This window comes from Eubalaena glacialis, chromosome 7 (assembly GCF_028564815.1).
Source record: "Eubalaena glacialis isolate mEubGla1 chromosome 7, mEubGla1.1.hap2.+ XY, whole genome shotgun sequence".
Lineage (NCBI taxonomy): Eukaryota > Metazoa > Chordata > Mammalia > Artiodactyla > Balaenidae > Eubalaena > Eubalaena glacialis.
In genome coordinates, this window is record NC_083722.1 from 81149422 (window position 1) to 81176000 (window position 26579).

General features: G+C 37.0%; 1 protein-coding gene across 4 annotated transcripts in view; it reads right to left on the bottom strand.

Moving 5' to 3' along the window:
• Positions 1–2736: 2736 nt before the first annotated feature.
• The window catches only part of DENND6A (DENN domain containing 6A), a 61784-nt gene continuing 37941 nt past the window's right edge, over positions 2737–26579 (bottom strand). For 2 of the 4 annotated variants that reach the window (XM_061197028.1, XM_061197031.1), the window contains 11 exons: positions 21767–21889; positions 21185–21280; positions 18683–18777; positions 10280–10345; positions 10127–10191; positions 9457–9546; positions 7618–7671; positions 7402–7511; positions 6737–6839; positions 5463–5537; positions 2737–4990 (listed from right to left, as the gene is read on the bottom strand). In XM_061197028.1, coding sequence (XP_061053011.1) covers positions 4859–4990; positions 5463–5537; positions 6737–6839; positions 7402–7511; positions 7618–7671; positions 9457–9546; positions 10127–10191; positions 10280–10345; positions 18683–18777; positions 21185–21280; positions 21767–21889 — 1009 coding nt within the window. In that variant the 3' untranslated portion in view covers positions 2737–4858. The remainder of the gene's footprint in view (positions 4991–5462; positions 5538–6736; positions 6840–7401; positions 7512–7617; positions 7672–9456; positions 9547–10126; positions 10192–10279; positions 10346–18682; positions 18778–21184; positions 21281–21766; positions 21890–26579) is intronic. The other 2 variants (XM_061197029.1, XM_061197030.1) reach the window with 2 other exon arrangements.

Below are 26579 nucleotides of genomic sequence, written 5' to 3' on the forward strand. Positions count from 1 at the left end.
AATAGTATGATGACAACGAAAATGGGGAGGCAAAAATAAACAGAAAAACCGACGCACCTATGGTCATCTAATCTATGACAAAGGAGGCAAGAATATACAATGGAGAAAAGACAGTCTCTTCAATAAGTGGTGCTGGGAAAACTGGACAACTACATGTAAAAGAATAAAATAGAACATTCTCTAATACCATATACAAAAATAAACTCAAAATGGATTAAAGACCTAAATGTAAGGCCAGACACCATCAAACTCTTAGAGGAAAACATAGGAAAAACACTCGTTGACATAAATCACAGCAAGATCTTTTCTGACCCACCTCTTAGAGTAATGGAAATAAAAACAAAAATAAACAAATGGGACCTAATGAAACTTAAAAGCTTTTGCATAGCAAAGGAAGCCATAAACAAGATGAAAAGACAACCCTCAGAATGGGAGAAAATATTTGCAAACGAAGCAACTGACAAAGGACTAATCTCCAAAATATACAAGCAGCTCATGCAGCTCAATATCAGAAAAACAAACAACCCAATCCAAAAATGGGCAGAAGACCTAAATAGACATTTCTCCAAAGAAGATATACAGATTGCCAACAAACACATGAAAGGATGCTCAACATCACTAATCATTAGAGAAATGCAAATCAAAACCACGATGAGGTATCACCTCACACCAGTCAGAATGGCCATCCTCAAAAAATCTACAAACAGTAAATGCTGGAGAGGGTGTGGAGAAAAAGGGAACCCTCTTGCACTGTTGGCGGGAATGTAAATTGATACAGCCACTATGGAGAACAGTATGGAGGTTCCTTAAAAAACTAAAAATAGAGCTACCATATGATCCAGCAATCCTACTCCTGGGCACATATCCGGAGAAAACCGTAATTCAAAAAGATACATGCACTCCAACGTTCACTGCAGCACTATTTACAATAGCCAGGACATGGAAGCAACATAAATGTCCATTGATGGATGAATGGATAAAGAAGATGTGGTACATACATTCTTTGGAAGATTACTGGAATATAACTCATCCATAAAAAAGAACGAAATAATGTCACTTGCAGCAACATGAATGGACCTAGAGACTGTCATACTGAGTGAAGTCAGACAGAGAGAGACAAATATCATATGATATCACTTATATGTGGAATCTAAAAAATGGTACAAATGAACTTATTTACAAAACAGAAATAGAGTCACAGATGTAGAAAACAAACTTATGGTTACCAAGGGGGAAAAAGGGGGAGGGATAAACTGGGAGATTGGGATTGAAATACACACTACTATATATAAAATAGGTACCTAATAAGAACCTACTGTATAGCACAGGGAGCTCTACTCAATATTCTGTAATGACCTATATAGGAAAACAATCTAAAAAAGAGCAGATATATGTATATGTACAACTGATTCACTTTGCTGTACAGCAGAAACTAACACAACATTGTAAATCAACTATACTCCAATAAAACTTAAAAAAAAAATTTAAACAGAAGAACCCAAGCCTAGTGTTAACACTAGTAAAATGGAATGAAACCTACGATAATTAGACAACAATAATCTTAATTTGAAGAAAGGCATAGCGTGGTATTCAAGTAATGGGTAACAGAGAAAGGCTGGTGTTCAAAAGTCCAGAAATAACACTGGAGACTAGGATATAGCAGAATTCTACTGCCATCTTTTTTTTCTCAACATTTGTGCATCATGAGATAGGCAATGTTATAACTGCAAAATAAACGTCATAAACCTATTTCATTAACTAACCATCAACCTTAAACTTGCTTTTCTAAAAATTGGTTAGATGTGGGATATATTTTAGGAATCATGATTTTGTACCTTGTATCAAATGCTTTATCTATTTCAAACAAACAAGGAAAATTCTCGGAGCTCTATTAACAAATGCTAATTTCTATTGATATAATAATAAATACCATAATTCAACCAAGTTGTAGATGGCATATAAGTACTGTATCTTCAATATATGAAGGGATATCAAGTTATTAGTGATAATTTAGTCATTATTATGAGTTAACATATTTTGTTATTTAAATGACATTCATCCATAATTAGAGAAGCTTTTTGCCTTCTTCAACCATCTGTTTTTAAAGGACTAATATTAGAAAGTTAATAGTTAAAATTTTTCCCCCAAGTTATGCTAAAAGAAGAAAGTAAAATTCAGGTATATAAAAACAAGTGAGTTAAGTTATTGGCAAGTGAAAACCAAAGGACAAATTTTAATGGCATCTTTTCTAAATGTACCAATATATTTTACAGTATACTTTGAAGGATATTACCCAGTAACTTCAAAAAGGAGTAACATCCAATATATTTTATTATTAAAAAATAAATTAAAATCTAAAGAACGGTATTATATACTAGCTACTTTCAAAAACGAAGAGGAAGAAATAAAAGTAATTTGAGATTTAAGGTTAGAAAAGAAAAGGTAGCAAGCGGAGAATCTAACAATACCTAGATTATTAAGCTAAAAATTTTTCATCAGAACATTTCACAAAAATCAAGACACTGGTAGGAAGGATATGAAATCACTTAATTCTGTCTGTTAATAAAATGGACTATTCATCTGTTCATAATGAAGTAAAGAGAGGAAGGTTTTCATTTAAATTAAAAAAATAAGTTAGAAACTAAAAGGAATCCCATAATGCAAAGGTTTCATTTACTCTGCATTTTTTTCAAGCATTCCAGTCTTACTCAGAAATAATACAAGATATCCAAGGGCTTTAAAATCCAAGGCCTTTAATTAGGTTTTCAGTAATGACCATAAATGCCTTCTCAAAACCCCTTTCACTGAAAACAGAAGGCACTAGGCATTACATAACACCCTGAAAGCAGTGATTCCTTCTGATGCTGGTGAAGATACACATTAAATGGCAGGTTTTAGATCTTAATGTCTCCTCCAGGAAAAAAAAAAGACAGCTCTGAAAATCACACAAAAAATTAAAGTTACCAGTCTTTCTCAGGTTCCCAATGCAATTTTAAGTTATTTTTACAAGTACATAATTTGAAATTAATAGATAAACCCGGTAAGTATGATATGGTTTTCAACATGTGTTAGGTTTTTTGTTAAGTACAGTAAATATGAAGATACCATTATAATGCTAATTGGCATCCTTTGCTTCTCTTTAGCTGTGCAAAATAAAGTTGAAATGATACATCCTGTAGTGGTATAATTTAAAAGATCCTTGATATGACACTAACAACTTTCAAACTCTGGTCACAAACTACATATAAATTGTTAGATTATTAAAATACACCTTTTTGAAAAATAATAAGATGACCATTTATACCTAAATAAGGTTTCCCAGGAAGATATGAAATACTTTAGCATATAAAAGTAGTTGCCCCTTTTCCATGAGGACAACTGTTGTTTCACAAAATAACTCATGTGATTAAAGGCAAATGATTTCTTTCAAATGCCACATTCTCTCCATGACTTTGAGGTATGCTTCAAGAGACTTGTATCCATGAGAAAAGGGCACATTTGGATAGAAGACCACAGTTACAAACACCAAGGACCCTTTTCTTAGGTCAGGAGTGCCCTTAAGAGTTACATTAACAGAGAATAAGAGATAGCTCCTGAAGCCATTTCTTTTACAACCTACAACTAAATTTGGATATGTAAAGGGTAATTCAAGACACAGCTATTTACATATGTGCTATGTCATGTGTGCCTATTTTAAACAGTGGCTTCTTCAGGACACTCTTATTCAAACACTAACGAAGGAACCTTATTCTACCAAACCACAATCTTCTATTTTTGGCAAGGTAGTATAGTGTAAACAAAACAAAACATAAACAAACAAAAACAACAATGAGAAAAAACTAGCTATAACAGTGATTGAGGCAAAAGTTCCATGTCAAACAACAGTAGGGAAAGTATTCTGAGAAATATTAATTTTGGGGGAAAAAACCCTACCAAACAAATAATGCTAGAAATCAATCTTATAATCGCTCAAATGACTATCACATAAAAGTTTTAAAAATGCCTTTGAAATAAGAATAGTTCAGTGTAAAAACGTAGCTGATTATGAGGTTTATAATTAGAATGCCTTTGAAAAACAGACAAGCTAATTAACTTGGGCCCAATTAGCAAAGGGTAAGAGGAAATAAACTCTTCCATAATTAATACTAGATGTCTTCTTCCCTTTGGTGAAACTGAGATTAAATTTGAAACTGGTATAGAAAATAATGAAATGAAACCTATATGACAATTGAAAAAAAAACACCAATGCCACTAATAATGAACACAATGGGAGGCAAAAAACATATTTTTAAGCAATGATTACTCAAAAGAATGCCTTATAAAAAACTACATATCATAATCAAGAAAAAGCTTCAAGACTAGCAGCTGGGCTTTGTGAAACACGTAGGACAACGGAAGGCACTACAAAAGCATTAATCACTCCTAACTACAGTCCGACAGTTCAGTCTTTTCCTTCTTCTTAAGAAGATAGCCAGTGTGAATGTCATTTTTATATCCCCCTGAGTTTTATCATGATTGGGCAGAGAAGCACCAATTTAAAAAAATATCTGCAATGCCAGCACTGCAGTTTGGAATCACTTAAACTGATGGCCCCACAGGTCTCTCATAAGAGCACTTTAGAACACGATTAAAAATATAGAAATGCCTTTCGGTGTTTCAGTATTAAAGTGGAACCACCACAGATATCCATTTCTTTAAAACTAATGCACTAAAAAGGTCTGTTTATACAGTATAGTCTTTCAACCCTGTAGCTAGCATTCACGGCTATTTTCCGCTCCGAGAGATCTTGGGCGTCTGGTTGAAATGTCAGTATGCTTCATGGTGTACAATCCTTTTGGCTGGAAAATCCTGGCAAATATCATGTCATGCCCGTTTTGAGCAGTATGCCTTGTAGGTCCTCTGGCAATGCTAAAATAATTGCATCTATGTGTGTCCGTAACTTTTCCATAGTGTCAGGTTTCACAGGTAAATGCTCTCGATCAGCCTGCAACTATATAAGGAACATTTGGAAGCATTTAAATTACCTTTTGAGGCTGTATTAATACAGTATATTCTCTAAATAAACAGTTTTAATGGTCAAAGATTTGGAAACTTCAGACTGAGACCAGAATTTACAGAATCTATAAAAAAGCAAAGAACATGCCACTTTAACAATACAATTGCTGAGCTCAAAAAAAGACTTCTATGTAAATTAATAGATAATATCAATGCAGACCATGTGGTCTTAAATATAAGTCACCATGTTTTTTGTAAAGCTCATTAGACTCCATGTAAATAACTAAAAAAATACATGGCTTCATTATGATCTGCTTGAGTGACTAAGTATTTTCAGTCAGATCTACCATCAATTGACCAATCATAAGTCCTCTCATTTAAAAATTTACTTCTGTGATACATCAAAGCTATCACCTCAAATGAGAGCAAAATAACTTCACAGATCTTTGGCTGCTTTGGCTACATACCAGCTTGTTTTTTAGCTTCAATACAAGGTCTACTGTTTCTACTTCTGTGTGTTTCTGGGTCCAGTGAAGTAAGTCCTAGAAGAATAAACAAATCTCAATCAGTAAATACTCAAAATAATATTCAAATCGTTCTATTTCAATAGGCAAGGCTACTGGGAAGAAAGGATGGGAAGGAAAAGGAGAACAGGGTATTTAACCCAGACATAGCATTATAGTATAAATCTGTACATGATATTCTGACAATGTGAATCAGATACTTTTTGACATTAGCCAGAATGACTGTCTAATATTCGGAAGTAAAACACAATGTAAGAAATTCCTTTCTGGCCCTTATAGATCAATCAAGAAAAACAAAATTGGAACTTAAGGTACGATACTAACCCCCAACCCCACTAAGTAGTGAGTAATTTATAAGGTACATCAACTAACAAATCAAGATAATTGTGAACATGAATATATTACTGGATACAAACTTTGCATCTTCAAATAAGCTCTTCCTGGGCTTATTTGTGGTTGCCTTCATGGTATTCTTTCTCTGAAAACCACAGTCACTGAGAGTTTATGATTAGAAAGTTAACACTGAGGCTAGCCCACCTCAAACTAAACACAAATTGAGACTATCCTTTATATTTTTTAAAGTAGCTTAATTTAAAATAGTCTGCTGACAAATTATAGAATATGAAAAAGTCCAAATACAGGAAAAATGTATTAATAACTGGGAAAGGTGAATAACGCATGGTGGAAAAGATGTTGAGTTAGACTGCTCGGATCTGAATTCTAACTCCATCCAGTGGTATGCTAGTAAATATTTAACAACTGGTTCTCGGGAAAAGTTCCTGGTTTATACCATTTGCCAGTTTCTGTCGTGTAATTCTCCCTCTGTAGCTGATTTCAAGCTACCAACCTGAGATCACTGAATACAGAGCTGGGAAGAGATGCACACGGCTGGCTCTTGTGAGCCAGCGCAAGTGGGCTCGAGCACACTGCTGGTTCCACTACTTAGCAGTGATGTGATCTGAAGCAAATCACTTAATTTATAATCCTCAAGTGTCTCATAACACAGATCATAACACACCTACTTCAATGAACTATGAAGATTAAAAGACATTATCCATTTAAAGCACCTGCACAGTCCTTGGCACATAGCACATGATCTGGAAAAGTTAGCTATTACTATTTATAAAGTAGTGGATATGGATATAACCTTTCAGCCTCTATGAATAACTTTATTTTCAATAGTTGTTAATCATCACACAAACACGCTGTTTTCTAACCTCTTCACAAAGAGCTTCCAGATGGAGTGCCTCCAGTTTCTGGGTCATTTCCTTCCTCCGGGTCTTGAACCAACCATCAAAATTTGGAGATTTTAGAAAATGCCTATAAAAATAAATTTTTAAAAAGCCAAGTTTGATTACGACTTAACTTCCTCTCCTCAATACTTTTTCTACCTATAGCTAGGAGAACCATGTGAAACAATGTAATTTTTTTAAAAAAAGAATACGTTGGACTTCCCTGGTGGTCCAGTGGTAAAGAATCTGCCTTCCAATGCAGGGGACGAGGGTTCAATCCCTGGTTAGGGAACTAAGATCCCACGTGCAGTGGGGCAACTAAGCCTGTGCGCCAAAACTACTGAGCTCGCACGCCTCAACTAGAGAGCCCACACGCCACAACTACAGATCCCACAAGCTCTGGAGCCCATGCGCTGCAACTACAGAGCCCACGCGCTCTGGAGCCCCCGCGCCACAACTAGAGAAGAGAAAACCCACATGACACAACTAGAGAGAAGCCCGCACACTGCAATGAAGATCCTGCATGCCGCAACTAAGACCCGACGCAGCCAAAAAATTAAAAAAAAAAAAGAATATGTTTAAGCCCAGTTTTTTGTTTCATTTTTAAATAAAGCTCTATAGATGGATGAAATAGAAAAAAAAGGACCAACCGGTAAAGTCCAATCCAATCGCCTTTTATTCTAGAGGTCAGCTGAGGTCCTGTTTTCTCAAGTGTTTTCATAAATTCTTCTGGAAGGAACTGTCTTAATTGGGGTGGACTCTAGAAAACATGACATACTGTATTTAAAAATTAAAAACGGATATATTCACAGAAGTTAACTACAGTTAGACAACTCAAATAGGAATTTAACTGAATATATTTATACCTTCCATGGAGAAATGCTTTTCTGCAAAGGCATCAAGCTTGCCACATATCTTTCCTAAGTCCAAGAAAAAAAAGTTAGCCAAAGTTAGGTGTTCTTACCCAGAGAGTCTTCAAAAATGTTTAAACTGACCTACTTAAAAAAAGTGGGCTTCCAAGTTTTTCATCATATGCTCTTTCAATGGACATCAACAACACCATCACTCGTCTCAATAGATACACTAAATTTAGATTGAATTGAGAAGTCAGACTGTCAATAAAAATTTAACTAAATCTCAGATAATCCAAAGAACTACTTATTTTTAATGATAATAATTAACCTTATCGAGTAACTGTGTGCCAGAAAATGTACTCAACATTTTACATGCGTGATCTCTTTTAACTCTTGCAACTATTCTTTGTGGCAGGTATTACTGGGAAACTGAGGCTTCGAAAGGCTAAGTAACCTGCCCAAGTTCACACAGCTTGAACTTGAATTCAGGTCTACTTGACTTCAGCCCATGCTCTTAATTAAGCACTACAGTAAAGTTCACTTACTTAAGCAAGTTGATTTAAATGGAACAAAATAAATTGACATCTATAGACTAAGAGAGAATATTTCTTCCCAAAGTATAATAGCAAAGATTTCCAGACTGCCCTCCTATAATATTCTTAGATAGATTACATTAACAACTACACGAGTCTCTCTCTGATGCAGTCTCCAGACTAGGACCACATCATGGTACTGCCTTATACTGTAAGGCGTAACTTTTAGTAATTTAACATGATGCTCCACTGAACTTCAAAAAATAACTATATCATCTAGTCATTTATTTCATAAATATTTATTGAGTGCTACCATGTGACAGACTGAGGAAAAGGTAATGAACAAGACAGATAAGGAACTACATCACGGAACTACATTCTCACAGGTATCATATCAAATTGTGCTCAAGAAAATAATATCAGATTTCAAAACTTCTGCTCTTTCCATTATAGTAAATGCAGATGATAATGGCAGCTACCTCATAGAGTTGTTAGGAGAATTAAACAAATTGTTGGTCCCTAGCGCCAGTGCTTGGCAGTCTTAAGAAAGCACCTGCTTAGCTCTGCATAGTGAAGTTCTTCTTCCCAGTGAAATCTATTTAGCCCAGACCATGATCCTAGGGAGCTGCTATTTAATTCTTTAGAAAGTATAATCAGTAAACATGTTTTTTCACCTGCACAGTATCCTGGGAATGTAATATTGGAAGTCTTGGGTATGCTCTGCAAGGAATAGGTACTATTGTAGGATCTTGGACTAATAATAGAATCCTAAAATGTTCAACCTCATCTCTACCCCAATGCCTCTTTCAACCAGTTCAAGCTTTGTCCTGATACCTCAGACAAAATGGAAATATGAGCATACAACATCACTGCTTAAAACCTTCCCATCTGCTTTGGGAACACAATCTGACTTTCTTAGCATGAAATAAAAAGTACCGATCAAAAAATAAATAAATAAATAAATAACATCAGAGAAAGAAGCTCCAGCAGAACCTTTTAAGGTGCAAAATTCAATAATTATATATCATAAAAATTATCTCATTTAAGATTCACAACAAGCCTGAAAAGTCTTTAGGAAAAGTGTAATCAGCCACATTTTACAGATAAAGAAATTGAGGGTCAAAGAAAGGAAGTCACTTACCAAATTACACAATTAATACCAGAACAAAGAATTCAGGTGTCTTGCAAAGGGCTCTATTTTAATCACTACACACATGAGCAAGCAAAACAATTTAAGATAAGGTTTTGGCGGATGAAAAAAACATTCATGTGCCCTTCAACAAATCATTAAATTAAGCAAATACATATGCTAACTTACTAATGGAATGATGAAGCTTTGTGTCAGTTCCAAAAAATAACGTCGGAGAATAACGCTTTGAGCCTCAGAAGGACGCTTCTGTTGTACACCCTTAAAAGAGGAAAAAAATGAGAACCTACACTCTAGTGTCAGAGAATACAAAACAATGAATGCTTATAGAAGTTTAGCTGATATGTAAATATGTATTTTACTTGATAGGAAAAAAACCCTAGAACTTCATCTTGAAGTAATTTAATGTGAAGTTCACTGTGCAACATCCTGTAAAAAATCCTTACAGCAAAATATAAGACATTCATCCCATACTTTAAAATATTAGCTCACAACAAAGACTATTTATTTCATACTTGTTGTATTAATAATATTTACATTTTCCAAAAAATGCTAACTATCCTGTTAGGTGCTAAGCTACCTCATAGTACAGTCCACGACTTTCTCACTATAACTCCTAAGTTTTCAGGAAGATTGGCACTAGGTTGATAGCTGCAGTCCCATATTTCTAGCCCATAATTGCTGCTACATTAGTCTCCTGATTTCCATGAAGCTTTGGTTCAAAGTCCAGAGTCCAGAAAGACCTCTTTTCATATTATTATACATAAAGCACATGTTGCTTTACTGGATACTGCATACCTGAGTAAGGAAATTTAAATTAATAATATGAGCAAGTAATCACCTTCTGCAATTGTTTCATGATTTCTTCATCTCTATTTAGATATGGCTTATAAGAAGTATAAACTCCTAAGAAGTAAAGAAAAGAAAATAAGGTAAGCAGTATGACCCATTTACCCATATAGTATATGTTTTAAAAATTTATAAAAGTCAATACCAGGTTTAGAATCCAGAGTCTTTAGGTTCTTCAATTTTTTCACTTTAACCTGCTTAGGAATTTCACCTGAAGGAAACATCATAAAGATTCTTATAGTTATTTGAATTTCACATATCACAAAACTGGAATTTTCTAAGACTGATAATCCACTAACTGTTATTTACTTAGTCAGGGATGTTGTAGCTAAGGTATTCTTAACATCAATGAATATTTAAGAGTTTATTCCTAGTACTTTAAAACTGGATAAAGGGAACACTGGGCTATATAACAGCATTACAGAAACAATTGTGTAAATTATATAAAACGGATATTTGATCTTTCATTAATATCTATCATTACTTTAAAATTTCCCTTTTTGTCACTCAACTTAAAATTTAAAATCTTTGGGCTAAATATATGAAACATGAAAAAGATACCATTTTGAATATGATGCTAAATATAATACCATTTAAGAGTAAAGAGAATTGAAAGCAACTCCTAAGTTGGTATGCAGATGTAGTATTCAAAGATTTTTTTTCTGGTACCACCCCAAATTCTGCTTTTGCAGTGTAGAAACACTGCCACCAGGTGGTGATAGCAGAAGCCACAACCACAGGCCTGAGCCACAGGTGGGCTGGACTCTGGACTCCTAAGCAGGGGTGCTGTGTTGCACAAAGGAGTATGAAGTAAAAGAGGGAAAAGATTACAGGATGAAATGTATGCATTGTTGAATACTGCTCCTGGGTAGAAAGAAAATCTGAAGACATGTGCAGCAAGGAAAGAGAAGAAAGTGAGCTACTGTAGCTCTGTGGAGGAGATTAAAAACAAGAGGCTTTGGGGACAGACTGGGAAACAACAGGAAAGAGTCCAGAAACACTCAGGTTTCTGGAATGTTTCTGATTTATTAGCTCACAGTTTTTACTTTGTCAACTTATTCTATATATTCCCACATACTAATTCTTTTTTTTTTTTTTTTTTTGGCTGCGTTGGGTCACTGTTGCTGCACGCAGGCTTTCTCTAGTTGCGGCGAGCGGGGGCTGATCTTTGTTGTGGTGCACGGGCTTCTTATTGCGTGGCTTCTCTTCTTGAGGAGCAGGGGCTCTAGGTGTGCGGGCTTCAGTAGTTGTGGCGTGCGGGCTCAGCAGTTGTGGTGCATGGGCTCTAGGCACGTGGGCTCAGTAGTTGTGGCTCGTGGGCTTTAGAGCACAGGCTCAGTAGTTGTGGTGCACGGGCTCTAGGCACGTGGGCTCAGTAGTTGTGGCTCCCAGGCTCTAGAGCACAGGCTCAGTAGTTGTGGCACACGGGCTTAGTTGCTCCGCGGCATGTGGAATCTTCCCAGACCAGGTATCGAACCTGGGCCCCTGCATTAGCAGGCGGATTCTTAACCACTGCGCCACCAGGGAAGTCCCCCACATACTAATTCTTATGAGAATGTCTCTCATCTTGAATGTTATCTTGCGGTTTTGCTTTCCAGAGTTCAGAGTAGCTTTTCGTCAGAAGATTTGTAAAACTTTTTTTTCTTAAAGTGCAGAATTAATACATATTTAACTATACAGATAACTAAATTCAAATCACTTATCTGCCTCTGACTCTAAGAACCCAAAGAACATCACATGTCAGAACCACAACGCTTTGAATAAGTCTAAATATTTCTGTGCCTACTTTCTGTTTCCTTCTGCTCTAGATCACAAAGGACTTGCAACTCCTGTATCCACCAATGCCATTTATTATATATTATTTCCTGAAATTCACTGTGCAGAGGAACCAAATATCAGGGAGGAGAATAATTCAGCAGTAGGTTTCATATATTCTTTACATTCAATAAGTTCTAGGTAATAATGAAGATATAAAGTGATCCATATCAGCTTTTTTTAAAAGGCAAAGACAAGAATACTACCTGCGCAGCAATCTTCACTCACACAATTCCCCTCTGATTCAAGGGACCTCATCAGGTGTAAGATGCATACTGAACTCTAACCCTAGCCACCATAATTCTTACACTGTAGTACATAATAGACATAAAGAAAACTAGTCATAAAGATACATTGTCTATTGCCAAAAATAGTTAAATGGTATTTGTCAAATACGTCTGGAAAATAAAATAAGAATGCCAGAAAATGAACTGAAGTCCCACAATTACAGATGTTTAATTAAAAAATACTTATTCAATGTCTGTTATGTACATGCACATAAGAGAGGGGTTTAACATTATTAAATTAATAATGTTCTGCACCTCTGCACATTTGCATAAGAATCTTCTACATTTAGGTCAAATGTTTTACCTTTGATTAAATCATCAAACCCCATTTCTGGTTAGAAATTCAGTTTATAATGTGATCCAATATACACTAGTAGAATTACTTTCTCTTTGAGGAATACTTGTTCAGTACCATTATCCTAGCATTACATTTCTTCATTTAATAGGATCTGGGTGAACTAAAACTAGGTATAACCCATAAGAAGTAATCCCTTTATAGCACGAGGAATGATCCCTCTGCAGGGTTAAAACTATATATATGTTTCTAATAAAGCTACGAACTTCTGGGCCCAGGAGAGCAAAATCTCAGTTCTGCTATGCCTTCCCTGCTGGTCCTACAGAACATACTTTTTCTGCAGTTTTACTGACCCTCTCAGATAGTCTTGAATTTTCAAAGCCAGGATCCTAGGCAGAGCTGTTGTGTTTCCTAACTTGTGTAGCATATGCAGTGGTCCTAGTCTTGAGATCAATGGGCAGAAAAGAAATATATCCCAAGATATATGCCCAGTACTCATAAATTAAAAGACAAATGGATTTTCATGAATGTGATACCAAAAACAGAGACAATAAAAGAAAATACTGATAAACTGGATTTCATCAAAATTAAAAACTTCTGTGCATCAAAGGATACTATCAAGAGAGTGAAAAGACAACCGACAGGAGAATATATTTACAAAGCATACATCTAATAAGGCATTAGTATCCAGAATATAAAGAACTACAACTCAACAAAAAAACCAACCCAATTAAAAAACAGGCAAAGTGGACTTCCCTGGTGGCGCAGTGGTTAAGAATCTGCCTGCCAATGCAGGGGACACGGGTTCGATCCCTGGTCCGGGAAGATCCCACATGCTGCAGAGCAACTAAGCCTGTACGCCACAACCGGCTGAGCCTGCACTCTGGAGCCCACAAGCCACAACTACTGAGCCCACGTGCCACAACTACTGAAGCCCGCGCGCCTAGAGCCCGTGCTCCACAACAAGAGAAACCACAGCAATGAGAAGCCTGCGTACCGCAATGAAGAGTAGCCCCCGCTCACCACAACTAGAGAAAGCCCATGCGCGGCAATGAAGACTCAACAGAGCCAAAAATAAATAAATTAATTAAAAAAAATAAAAGGGAAAAGGGCTTGGAAAGACATTTCCCCAAAGGAGACATAGAAATGGCCAATGAGCACATGAAAAGACGCTCAACATTACTAATCATTAGGGAAATGTAAATCAAAACTACAATAAGATACCACCTCACACCCGTTAGGCTACTATCAAGAAAACAGAAAATAACAAGTGTTGGTGAGGATGTGGAGAAATTGATACCCTGTGCACCACTGGTGAGAATGTAAAATGAAAACAGTACAGCAGTTCCTCAAAAAATTAAACATGATGACTACATGGTCCAGCAATTCCACTTTTAGGTATACAGTTGACCCTTGAACAACATGGGTTTGAACTGCCCGGGTCCACTTATACACGGATTTTTTTCTTTTTTTGATGAATATATACAGTACTACAAGATTTGCAGTTGGCTGAATCCACAGATGTGGAACTGTGGATACAAAGGGCCAACTAGGGGAGTTGAACATCCTCAGATTTTGGTATCTGTGGCAGGTCTTGGATCCAATCCCCTGTTGATACCAAGGGATGACTATATACCCAAAAGAAGTGAAAGCAGGGACTGGAGATATTTGTACACCCATGTTCACAGTATTATTCACATAGCTAAAAGATGAAAACAAGCCAAGTATCCATCAACAGATGAATGAATAAGCAAAATGTGGTATATACGTATGATGGAATATTTTTCAGCCTTAAAAAAGAAGGAAATTTTGACATACTACAACATGGATGAACCTTGGAGACATTATGCTCAGTGAAATAAGCCAGTCACAAAAGGACAAGTAGGCAGAATTCCACTTACATGAGATACCCAGAGTAGTCAGATTCACAGAGACAGAAAGTAGAATGGTAGTTGCCAAGGGTGGGGGGCGGGGCGATGTGGAATGAATAGGGAGCTACTGTGCAATAGAGTTTCAGTTCTGCAAAATGAAAAGAGTTCTGTGGGTAGATGGCGGTGATGGCAGCACAACCACGTCAATGTACTTACTGCCACTGAACTGTACACTTAAAAAATGATTAAGATGGTAAATTTTATGTTATGTATATTTTACCACAGCTTTTTAAAAAAAGGAATAAAATTCTAATACATGCTACAGCATGGATGAATCTTGAAAATGTTATGCTAAGTGAAATAAGCCAGACACTAGAGGAGAAATACTGTATGATTCATAGAAACAGAAATTAGAATAGAGTTTACTAGGGGCTGGGAGATGAGAGGAATGAAGAGTTATTGTTTCATGGCTACAGATCTTCTGTTTGAGATGATGCAAAGTTCTGGAAATGGATAGGGGTGACGGTTGCACAACACTGTTAATGTACTTAATGCCACTGAATTGTACACTTCAAAATTGTTAGAATGGTAAATTTTATGTTATATGTATTTTGCTATAATAAAAAAAATTTTAAGATAAGTGGGAAAAAGTATCATAAACATACTAAACTTAATGAAATTTTGCACGTCTGTTAAGACCTGTGCTCAAACGACACCAGCCAGTCCCAGAAATAGGTACTATAGTCTTGCTCAAAATTATTTAAACACCTCTGGTGTCATTGTTCACAACGTATCACCTCTACTAATTGAACAAGGACCAAACTGAGGACATTGACACTCTCTACCATCCACTCCTCAATGACCACTAAGGATCTATAAAACATAATGTTTCCATACAACATCATCACTCTCCTATAGAAAAAGTGGTATCTTTTTCTATATGATATGGTCCAAATACTCTGGTGACAGAAATAATCAGAGGGAACACAGCATCTCATCCCTAAAATAGGCTGCTTAAAATAAAGTGTAATTAATATTCCATATATGCCCTTATGCCCATTCTGAAAAATAAACTCAAGAAGTGTCCCCTCCCCTCCCCTGGTCCTAGGTCCTACTTTTAAATGGTAACTTCACCTGTCTGAAGAGGATTCTCAGAGCAGCAAAAATATTAGCTGTCAAGACATCACAAGAAAAGAATATCCCTCATGGATAAAGATGTAAAAATCCTCAAAAAAAATTAGCAAACTAATAATAATAATAATAATAAAGGACTATACACCATAACCAAAAGGGATTTATTTAAGGAATGTAAGGTTGGTTTAACATAAAAAATCAATTAATTTAGTATACTGTATTAATAAAGGACAAAAAGTACACGATGATCTCCATAGATACAGAAAAAGCATTTAACAAAATTCAACACCAATTCATTATAATCTTTTTCAACAAACTAGGAACAGAGGGCTACTTCCTCAACTTGATAAAGGACATCTATGGAAAACCTACATCTAACATCATAATTAGTCCTGTATATTGAAAACTACAAAAACATTGCTGAGAAAAATTAGAGAAGATCTAAACAATGGAGAGACATTCCAAGTTCCTGGAATGGAAGACTCAGTATTTTTAAGATGGCAATTCTCCTCCAAACTGATTACATATTCCCTATGTAATCAACACAATCCCTAACAAAATCCCAGTTAGCTTTTTTGTTTTCTGCTCAGTTGGCAAAAATTGGCAAAGTAATCCTAAAATTTATAATGGAAATGCAAAACACCCAAAATAGCCAAAACTACTTTGAAAAAGAACAATAAAGCTGGAAGACATATTTCCTGATTTCAAAACTTACTATAAAGTTACAGTAATCAAGAGGTTGTACTGGTATAAAGATAAGACATATAGATCAATGCAACAGAAACAAGAGTCCAGAAATAAACCCTTATGTTTATGGCCAACTGATTTTCCAAAAAGGTATCAATGCAATTCAATGGCAAAAGGATAGTTTTTTCAACAAATGATGCTAAGACAACTGGATATCAACATGCAAAAAAAGATGATTTTATACCCTTACCCCACATCATAAACAAAAATTAACTCCAAGTGGCTCCTAAATGTAAGTGCTAACACAACAAAATTTTTAGAAGAAAACATAGAAGAAAATCTTTGTGACCTTGAGTTAGGCAACAAGTTCTTAGATAAACATCAAAAGCCTAATTCATAAAATTAAAAAATTGATAAACTAGACTTCATCAAAATTAAGTACTTTTGCACTTCAAAAGACGTCCTTAAGAAAACAAAAAAGAGGGCTTCCATGGTGGCGCAGTGGTTAAGAGTCCGCCTGCCAATGCAGGGAACACGGGTTCGAGCCCTGGTCCGGGAGGGTCCCACATGCTGCAGAGCAGCTAAGCCCGTGCACCACAACTACTGAAGCCCGCACACCTAGAGCTCGTGCTCTGCAACAAGAGAAGCCACCACAATGAGAAGCCCGCACACCGCAACGAAGAGTAGCCCCCGCTCGCTGTAACTAAAGAAAGCCCGCATGCAGCAACAAAGACCCAATGCAGCCAAAAATAAATTAATTAATTAATTTAAAAAAAACAAAAAGAGAAGTCAAATACTGTGAGAAAATATCTGCAAATCATATATCTGAAAACAAACTTGTGTCCAAAATAAAGACCTCTTACAACAAAATAATAAGACAACCTAATTTTAAAATGGACAAAAGATTTAAATCAACATTTCATAAAAGAAGATACACAAATGACTAATAAGTAGATGAAAAGATGCTCAACATCATTAGTCACTAAGAAAAAGCAAATTAAAACCAGCATTTTAAACCCACTAGAATGGTTATAATGAAAAAAAGAGACCATATCAAATGTCGGCAGGGACGTGAGGAAACAGGAACCCTCATACACTGCTGGTAAGAATGTAAAATAGTGAGTCACTTCGGAAAACAGTTTGGCAGTTTCTTAAAAAGTTAAAGAGACTTATCAACCCATGCTACTTTACCAGTGATCTTTGCAAAAGTTCCTCTACTTACATCCCCAACAGAAAGCCTTTTCTTATTGGAAAAAGACAATAAACAGTAGTCTACTATATTACGATTAATCAAATAGTCTAGATTAATAGGAAAAAACCAAGAAAGTAAATGTCAAGATTAAATTAAGATTAAAAAAAAAACCTTTCCATATCTTCTCATAGATGAGACTCCAGTGACTGCTGTGCTCTGAATTATCAGACAGAACACTAATGAAATGGCAAGGGACCATGACATTTACAGAGTGCCATAAGTCAGATACTGTGTTCAACCCTCCCAGCAGACAAAGAATTGCAGGCTTAAAGAGGCTGTTCTGCCTAAGGTCACACAGATCTGACAGCCAAGGTAAAGCCCTTTGCCCTTTCCTCTATTTCATAAGGTTTCTAAGGATTTCAGTCTAAGATTGAGTCTAATATTTGTAAATAATATGATTTAAAATGTTATTCCCTAATATGTCATCTAGATTTATTTATATTCCAGAAGGGATATTTTATAAAATAATCATATTAAATAATGTCTTAAATATAATACCCATGTACACCAAAGGAAAAGTCTTTAAAAGTAACATATCATAAAGTTATTAGAAATATTTTAGATAGCTCACGTCTCAACTATTTCCATGGAAAATTCAGGAATGTCCAGTGAGAAAATGTCAGAGGTACCATTAAATTGTCATCCAGGTTAACAAAATTGCCAACTTCAGAATTCATTTACTCATTTAGTAAACATTCATTAAACAGCTACCATGAACAAGGTACTACATGTCTTTTTTCAAGGAAAGCACAGCCTTTTGACCACTTCCTTAATCAATACCAGTGCCATAGAAATGTATAATTCTTGTTTGGAGTCCTAGTTGAGAATTTTGTGTCAAATTGATTAATTTTAACTTTCTATAAGGTTTTATTCAAGCAGTGTTGGAAAATCCTGTTTAATTGGGCTTATACATATACAAAAAGTAGCTCAAATTTTTGAGGTTTCATGAAACCTCAAAATAATTCAATGTTTAAAACACTGTAGGTGCATTTTTTTGGTAGGTGGACACGATGGGTTATACATATAAGAATCTGTATATTTTAGTTGGAAGTTATGCTCTTCTCCAAAGGCTTTTATTCAAGTTGCCTCAAAGAAGGTTGCCATCAACATAATTAAAAAGTAACGAAGCAGTGAAAACAAAGAGGAAGAAATAAACCTGCTCATCCACCTTACATACTAAAACGAGAACAACAAGTTTATACTTTACCTGCAGGTTTAAGGTCTCCTATCCGAATAATGTGTGGCCAGTGCTGGAGTGTTTTTGCAAAAAAAGGGTTGGTTACTCCTAATATGACTGAGGGCCTACATTAAAACAAAACAAAACAAAACCAAAGTGAGGAAAAAATGAATGTTCCATCAGTTTACAATTTATTTTGAGTGAACTACTGTTTACTCAAAGATTACTAAGATAATCTTTTCCTCCATTGGTATCACATATTAACTACATTCCAGGCACCACTTTTAGCACTAGGTATACAAAGATGAAAAGACACGGTCTTTCTAAAAGCACACAGGAAAAGGGGTATACATAACCAATTATGATACCAGAAATTAGAATACAGTGAAGGTGGTATAAAATGTACAATTATTACAAAGGAGAAACTACGTCTACCAGGGGATTAAAGGACAGCCTCAACAAAGAGATGACATTTGCACAAAGATATGAAAGATGAATAGGAGGTTTTTTTTGAAGGATAGTTGATATATAACATGATATAAGTTATGAACAGGAGTCTTTTGCCAGGTGGATAATGGAAGAAAATGTGATGCAGGAGAATGAATAGTATGTGCAAAGCAATGAAGTGAGATCACGGTCTGTTTGTAAAACTACATATAGTTCAGCATTCCTAGCGCACAAAGCAGGAAGAATGAATAGTCAGAAATGAAAGCAGATGGGCAGATGCTGGCCAGATTATTCAGTACCAACTTAATATGCTATGAAATTCAGATGTTATCTTGTAGGCAAACAGAAGCTACTAGAGAACTGAGTGGAGGAATGCTACATGAACAAAAATGTACTTATTAGAAAGATCACTCTGGGGGAAATTTGGAAGATGCTCTGCAAAAAGGGGAAGAGGTTTGGGAAAAGCAACAGCAAATACGAGAAAAACTGGAGGTAGTAAGCCTAGGAAGAGAGCTCTGGAAAGAAGATAACAAATGTTATGAGAGATATGTTAGGATGTTGAATTGACAGAATTTGGTAAAACTTCACATGGAGCACATTAAGGACGAGAAATTTATGACAATTTAGGTTTTTGATAACTAAGTGAAAAGAAGCACCATTCATGAAGTAGGAAGAGGCATGGAACTTGGGAAGAAAAGAAGGAGACAAAAAGAATTCAGTTTGAACATGTTTAGTTTTGGGTGCCATTAAGATGTCCAGGTGGCAATACGATAAAAAAACAACAAAAACCTGGACAGAGGTCGAGACCTTGCAAAGATTTGAACTAGGAAGATAAATTTCAGTCATCAGTATATAGGTGTTAACAGAGACTGTGGTGTGGGTACAGATAAGACTGTACAGAAAGAAATATCAGTCTGAAACCAGAACCCAGAACACAATACTGGAGAACACCAACATTTAAGGGGTTGGCAGAGAAAAAGAAGTCTGCACAGGAGACTGAGATGCACCACCAGACAGCCAGGTGAGACAGTACCAAAGATTAAAATGTTTTCAACGTCAATAGAGTAATTGTTACAAGAAAGGGAAGGCAGGAAAAACAGGGCAATAATGTGCCCACAGGTTCAAGGCAGTGACAAAGGTCTTGATGACTTTGACAAGAACTTCAGAGGAGATGAAGAAATCAACCTGCAATGAACTGAGAAGCAACCAGGAAACCAAGAAGTGGAGAGGGTAAATGGAAATTTTTGTTGTTATTCTAGAAACTTAGCTATGAAAAGAAGGTGAACAACAGAGCAGGAACTAAAGGGGAAAGGTAAGATATTTTTTCCCCTTTTACAGATTGGGAAGAATTTTTATATGTTTATATGCTGATTCAATGAAGAGGGAGAAGGAAAAAGAAGTTATAGAGCAAGAAGAGATAACTGATGCTATAAGGGGTCCTGAAGTAAAGAACGAAGATAGAAGTAAAAGTAGTCAGATAGGGCTTCCCTGGTGGCGCAGTGGTTGAGAGTCTGCCTGCCGGTGCAGGGGACGCGGGTTCGAGCCCTGGTCTGGGGGGATCCCACATGCCGCGGAGCAACTAGGCCCGTGAGCCACAACTACTGAGCCTGCGCGTCTGGAGCCTGTGCTCCGCAACAAGAGAGGCCGCGATAGTGAGAGGCCCGCGCACCGCGATGAAGAGTGGCCCCCACTTGCCACAACTGGAGAAAGCCCTCTCACAGAAACGAAGACCCAACGCAGCCATACATACATACATACATACATACATAAAAAGAATGTAAGCAGACAAGAATAGCATTAAAAAAAAAAAAAAAAGTAGTCAGATAGTTATTAAATTAGAGGAATTAGCTATTAATTAGTGGAAGACAATATAGCTTCCACTAACAAATAAGATCATTCAAAGAAAATAGGATAATGACTCTTGAAACGTGAAATTATTACCAGCAGCTCCTCAAAACTTCCTTTATAAAGTCAATCTGCCAATAAGTTCAAAATTTAAACTTTTCAATTATTACCAAAAATAATTCTACATAATTTGGTTATAAAGGTAATACTTGGTCAATAAAAGTTATTTTGTTTACTCACGGGGCTTGAGTACGGGTGGTATATTCTTTGAATTCACTATCATGAATAGTGAAATAAGGTCGGAAATCACTGAAGTACTTTAATGGAGAAATACAGCTGTAGAGCAAGAATAACATGTAAAACAAAGGACAGAAATTAAAGGCCCTACTCAATAACTATGAAACATCTATACACAGAGTTTACCCCAGTGGGATCATCTATCTATAACTCATGTCAGGAAACTAGAAAGACAAATGGAAAAATGTAATGTAGATGGCATACCAAAAACACACTGGATTTGGGGCAGAAGACGGGGTGAAATTCTGGCTCTATCATTCATTAGCTACATGCCTTTTACTGGACACTGACCATTCACGCAACTGATTTTTATCAGGTGCTAACTTTATGTAAGTGAATGGATGTGCTTATTGCCCAGAAAAACAAAAACATGGAATCTGAATTAATTTTCTCATCAATAAATGGTGCTATAATGAGCACTACCTTCTTACAGGATTATTGTGTAGATCAATGCAATGAGTGTGCAAACATACCACAGGTGGTAAACTGTTGCAACTATCACCATGAGGAACCAAATATACTCACTTAACAAGTGCCAATACAGTCTCTGACGACTCTGATGGTGACGGTGCCATGACCACGAGGGGCTCACCCAACAGCACCAGCTCCCAAAGCATCTGACTATGAAGGAAAACTGGGCAGAAACACCTGAAAGGTGTTTACGCAGCAGAGACACTGTTATTTATCCATCCCTGGTTTTTTTAAGTTCCCATATAATCATTCTAAAAACTTCACATTGATACAATTCTTCCAGCTATGTGTACCTTGACCTGATATACAAATTCATTTAGAATATGGTGATGCGGACTTCCCTGGTGGCGCAGTGGTTAAGAATCCACCTCCCAATGCAGGGGACACGGGTTCGAGCCCTGGTCCGGGAAGATCCCACATGCCGCGGAGCAACTAAGCCCGTGCTCCACAACTACTGAGCCTGTGCTCTAGAGCCCGCGAACCACAACTACTGTAAGCCCGCGCGCCTACAGCCCGAGCTCCGCAACGAGAAGCTACCGCAACGAGAAGCCCGCGCACTGCAACGAAGAGTAGCCCCCGCACAGCAACAAAGAACCAACGCAGCCAAAAAAAAAAGAATATGGTGATGCACATAGATATAAGTTCCTTTTATCCACACAAAAATATATAGCAATTTTACTTGTTCCAAGTTTTACAAAATTAAATATATTGACACACAGAATGGCTAACAAACGATAAAAGCATATAAAATAATTATTAAATTATTGTACCATATAGCACATCTAGTTTATCAATATTGCTGTTCCATTTGAATTTCTATTTTGAAGGAAACCAGAAAAATTAATTTTCCAAAGGATGTTTACTAGATGTACTTAATTTCAAAGCCAATGCTTTCAATATTAAAGAATGAGGAAAACAAATCACAAGGAGGTGTTCTAACGCCAAACAACAGAATGCTTTCCTAAGCAGATCCTCCCCCTACAGAAATGCTGCATATTTTTACAGTAGCCCTGGAATTAGGCAGAAGCCTATAGGACAAAACTCTGGTACATTACCTAGCCTAAGTTAATTTGATAACTTTTACTTATTTAGTAATTTCCTCCTAGTAGGGTCAAAATTTTTCCTAGTAGATTAGAGGGAAAAAAAACTACATTATCTATTTATAAAAATCATAACCAAAGGACTTCCTGGTGGCACAGTGGTTAAGACTCCACGCTCCCAATGCAGGGGACCCGGGTTCAATCCCTGGTCAGGGAACTAGATCCCACATGCGTGCTGCAACTAAGAGTTCACACGCCACAACTAAGGAGCTGGCAAGCTGCAACTAAGGAGCTCGCTGGCCATAACTAAGGAGCACACATGCCGCGGCTAAGGAGGCCGCCTACTGCAACTAAGATCCGGTGCAACCAAATAAATAAAGTAAATGTTAAAAAAAAAAAAAAGTAACCAATCTACCTACCTGAAAACATACACACACAAGAAAGAAAAGGAAAAAAATACAAGTAACTTCTAAGTGTAAAAATATGAAACAAATTTGTGAGATGGAAATTAGGGAAAGTTCATTTTAACTATTCAAAGGCAAGAAGAGAAATGTGAAGGAAGGGCAAAAAACCAAAAATAAAAACAATAAACAGTTCAAGGATAAGGCAAAGGAGCTCTTCTTCCTCCTTCCTTCCTAAACAATTCAATCCTACAGCAAAACACAGTGCATGGTAGGCATCTCTGCCAGGAGGGAAAGAGAGCCCTGTTGGCCTGAAGAGCGTATCAGGGCTTGTGTGAGATAAGGCAGACATCCATGTGGAGGGGGTTGCTTGTCATGGGGGTGTTGGAACCCTAATGTAGTGAGAAAGGTGTGCATGTGTGGAGGTGATCTGATTTGGGGTGACAGAGCCCAGGAATTGTGAGGGGCATGGAGGGGCAGCAGGTGCAGAGGGTCAGAGCCAGAGTGGGTTGAGGAGGTTGTCCATGGTGGGGTGTCAGAGCAGAGGAATGAGGGTGAACGTATGGAGGCGTGGCCTGCAGTAAGGTGTAGAAGCACAAGTAGGGAAAGGAGGGATCCATGTGGGGGCTGGCTTGGCATTGGGAGTCAGAGTACAACAGGGTGAGGATGGCATCCACATAGAGAGGTGGCCTAACGTGGGGTATAGAAGCCGACCGGGGCAAGAGGGGAACCACGTTGGGGGTCAATCAGGCATGGAGCAGGGCCTAAGCAGGGTAAGGAGGGTGTTCATGAAGAAGAGCAGCCAGGTGGGCAGTGTCAGAGCCCAAGAAGGATAAGAAAGGCATTTGCTCAGAGGAGAAGGTTGCAGCAGAGACGAGAGATTGGTTACTAACATGGGACTGATCAAATAATTAAATGAATCAAGGATAATAGGATGTAGCTCCTCTGTCAGAGAAAAGAAATACAAATATGAAAAGGGAAAAAAGTAGAGTGAACCCTGTCATGTTGCACTGGAATTAGGGGTATTGGTGTGACTTTATAGTTTTCAATATACATGGATATAGAAATAAATATATATGTAAAAGTGTTTACTATATCTGAGTGTGTATGTATATATGCATTTACAGATACATATTTTCCTTAGCTCTGTCCACTGAGAGGGATATTCCCTTAGCAAGGAGCACAACTAGTGCCCAGATCTTGACTTCTAAATCCTATTCTCTACTAAGTAGCTGATTCCAGGGCTGGGGAAGAGAAAATACAAGATAATCTTGGAACCCAACAGAACTGAAAACATATGTCCACACAAAGGCTTATATACAAATGTTCACAACAGCATTATACATAACAGCCAAAAAGTGGAAACCATCCAGATGTCCTTCAATGGATTACTGGATGTGGTATATCCATACAATGGAATACTATTCAGCCATAAAAAGAATGAAGTAATGATTCATGCTACTGCATGGATAAACCATGAAAATAATATGCTCAGTGAAAGAAGGTAGACACAAAAGGTCACATATTGTATGATTCTATCCATATGATATGTCCAGAATAGACAAATCCAAAGAGACAAAGTGGATTAGTGGTTACTAGGGGCTGCGGGGAAGAGGCCATGGGGACTAACTGCTAATGGGGTACAGGGTTACTTTTTGAGTGATGAAAATGTTCTGGAACTAGACAGTAGTACTGGTTGCACAACTTTGTGAATATATTAAAAACAAATGAATTGTATACTTTGAAAGCGTGAATATTATGTATGTGAATTATATGTCAATTTTTTTAGTTCGAGAAAAAAAAAGATAAGCCTGGAACAAACAAGTTAGTGTTTCAAGAATGAAAAGGATATGACAAAAAAAGAAAAACAGAGGCCAGCTTGACATGGATTCTCACTGGCCAAACTGGGGACAATTTGAACATCAAAACCGATGAGAATAATGGATTTTAATAACCTGTTGAATAAAACAAGAAACCAGAAATCCATACAGATATACATACACGGTGCAATGTTTTAAAATATTTCTACTAATTCTTTGACACTCCTTTTAAAGCACTGAGCCTATTTCTCGCCCTCTCAGGTGGGCTGGGTTAGTGGCTTGCACTTAATGAACAGAGTAAATTAAAGCAATAATATACAACTTTTTTTTCAATAATCGTTGAACAAACGAACCTTTAATAGCGGTTACACCATTGAGGTGTCCTGATCCAACATCGAGGTCATAAACCCTATTGTCAATATGGACTCTAGAATAGGACTGCGCTGTTATCCCTAGGGTAACTTGTTCCGTTGATAAATTTTTGGATCAATAAGTGATATTATGCTTTGGCTAGTGGGCCTAAGCTTTAATCACTTGGAGGTTTTTTTGTGCTCCAAGGTCACCCCAACCGTGTGGCATGTGGGATCTTAGTTCCCGGACCAAGGATCAAACCCGCGCCCCATACAGTGGAAGCGCAGAGTCCTAACCACTCGACTTCCAGGTAAGTCCCAATAATATACAACTTTGAAGCCTGAGTCATAAAAGACATTGTGACTTCAGCTTTCTCTCAGATCACCTGCTGAATGTTGTGAGAACATTTAAGCAGCCCTTTGGAAACGTCCACATGGCTGGAAATGAAGGTCTCCTGCCAACAGTCACAAGGAACTGTGACCACCAGCCAACAGCCAAAGTAGCTTTCTAGGGAAGCAGACCCTCCAGCCCCACTTGTCCAACTGACTAAAACCTCAGCTGACATCTTGACTGCAACTTCACAAGAGATCTAGAACTAGAACCATCCAACTGAGCAGTCCCCAGATTCCTAACTCTCAGAAACTGTGTGAAATAATGTTTGTTCTTTCAAACTTCTAAGTACTGGGGTAACTTATTACACAACAATAAATAAATAATATACATAGTTTCAACGTATCTCCTCACAAAATATTTAACTACAAAAGGAAAAAGAATAACTTATCAATGGAGAAGCTTGGAGAACACCACACTAATAAAGTGATCAAAGTGAACATTATCAGCAATGAGGCAAGCCAACCCTGTGTGCTACCTCCTGGCCAAAGATACAGAGCCTGAATCTTATCATGAGTAAATCCCAGACAAACCTAAGCTGAGGGATTTCCTGTAAAATAACTGTCCTGTAATCCACAAGAATGTCAGGGCCATGAAAGGAAGACTGAGGAGCTATTCCAAACTGAGACTAAACAGACATGACGTCTAAATGCAACAGATGGTTCTGAACTAGATATTATTGTGACAACTGGACACATTTGAATGTGGTCTTAGTATTAGATGGTATTAATTTATCAATGTTGATTTCCCGATTTTTATGGCTGCATTGAGTCCTTACTTGTAGGAAACAGACACTAAAGTATTAAGGGAAGATGGGGCATCAGGTCTCCAACTTACCATCAAATGGTTCTAGGAAAAAAGTTTA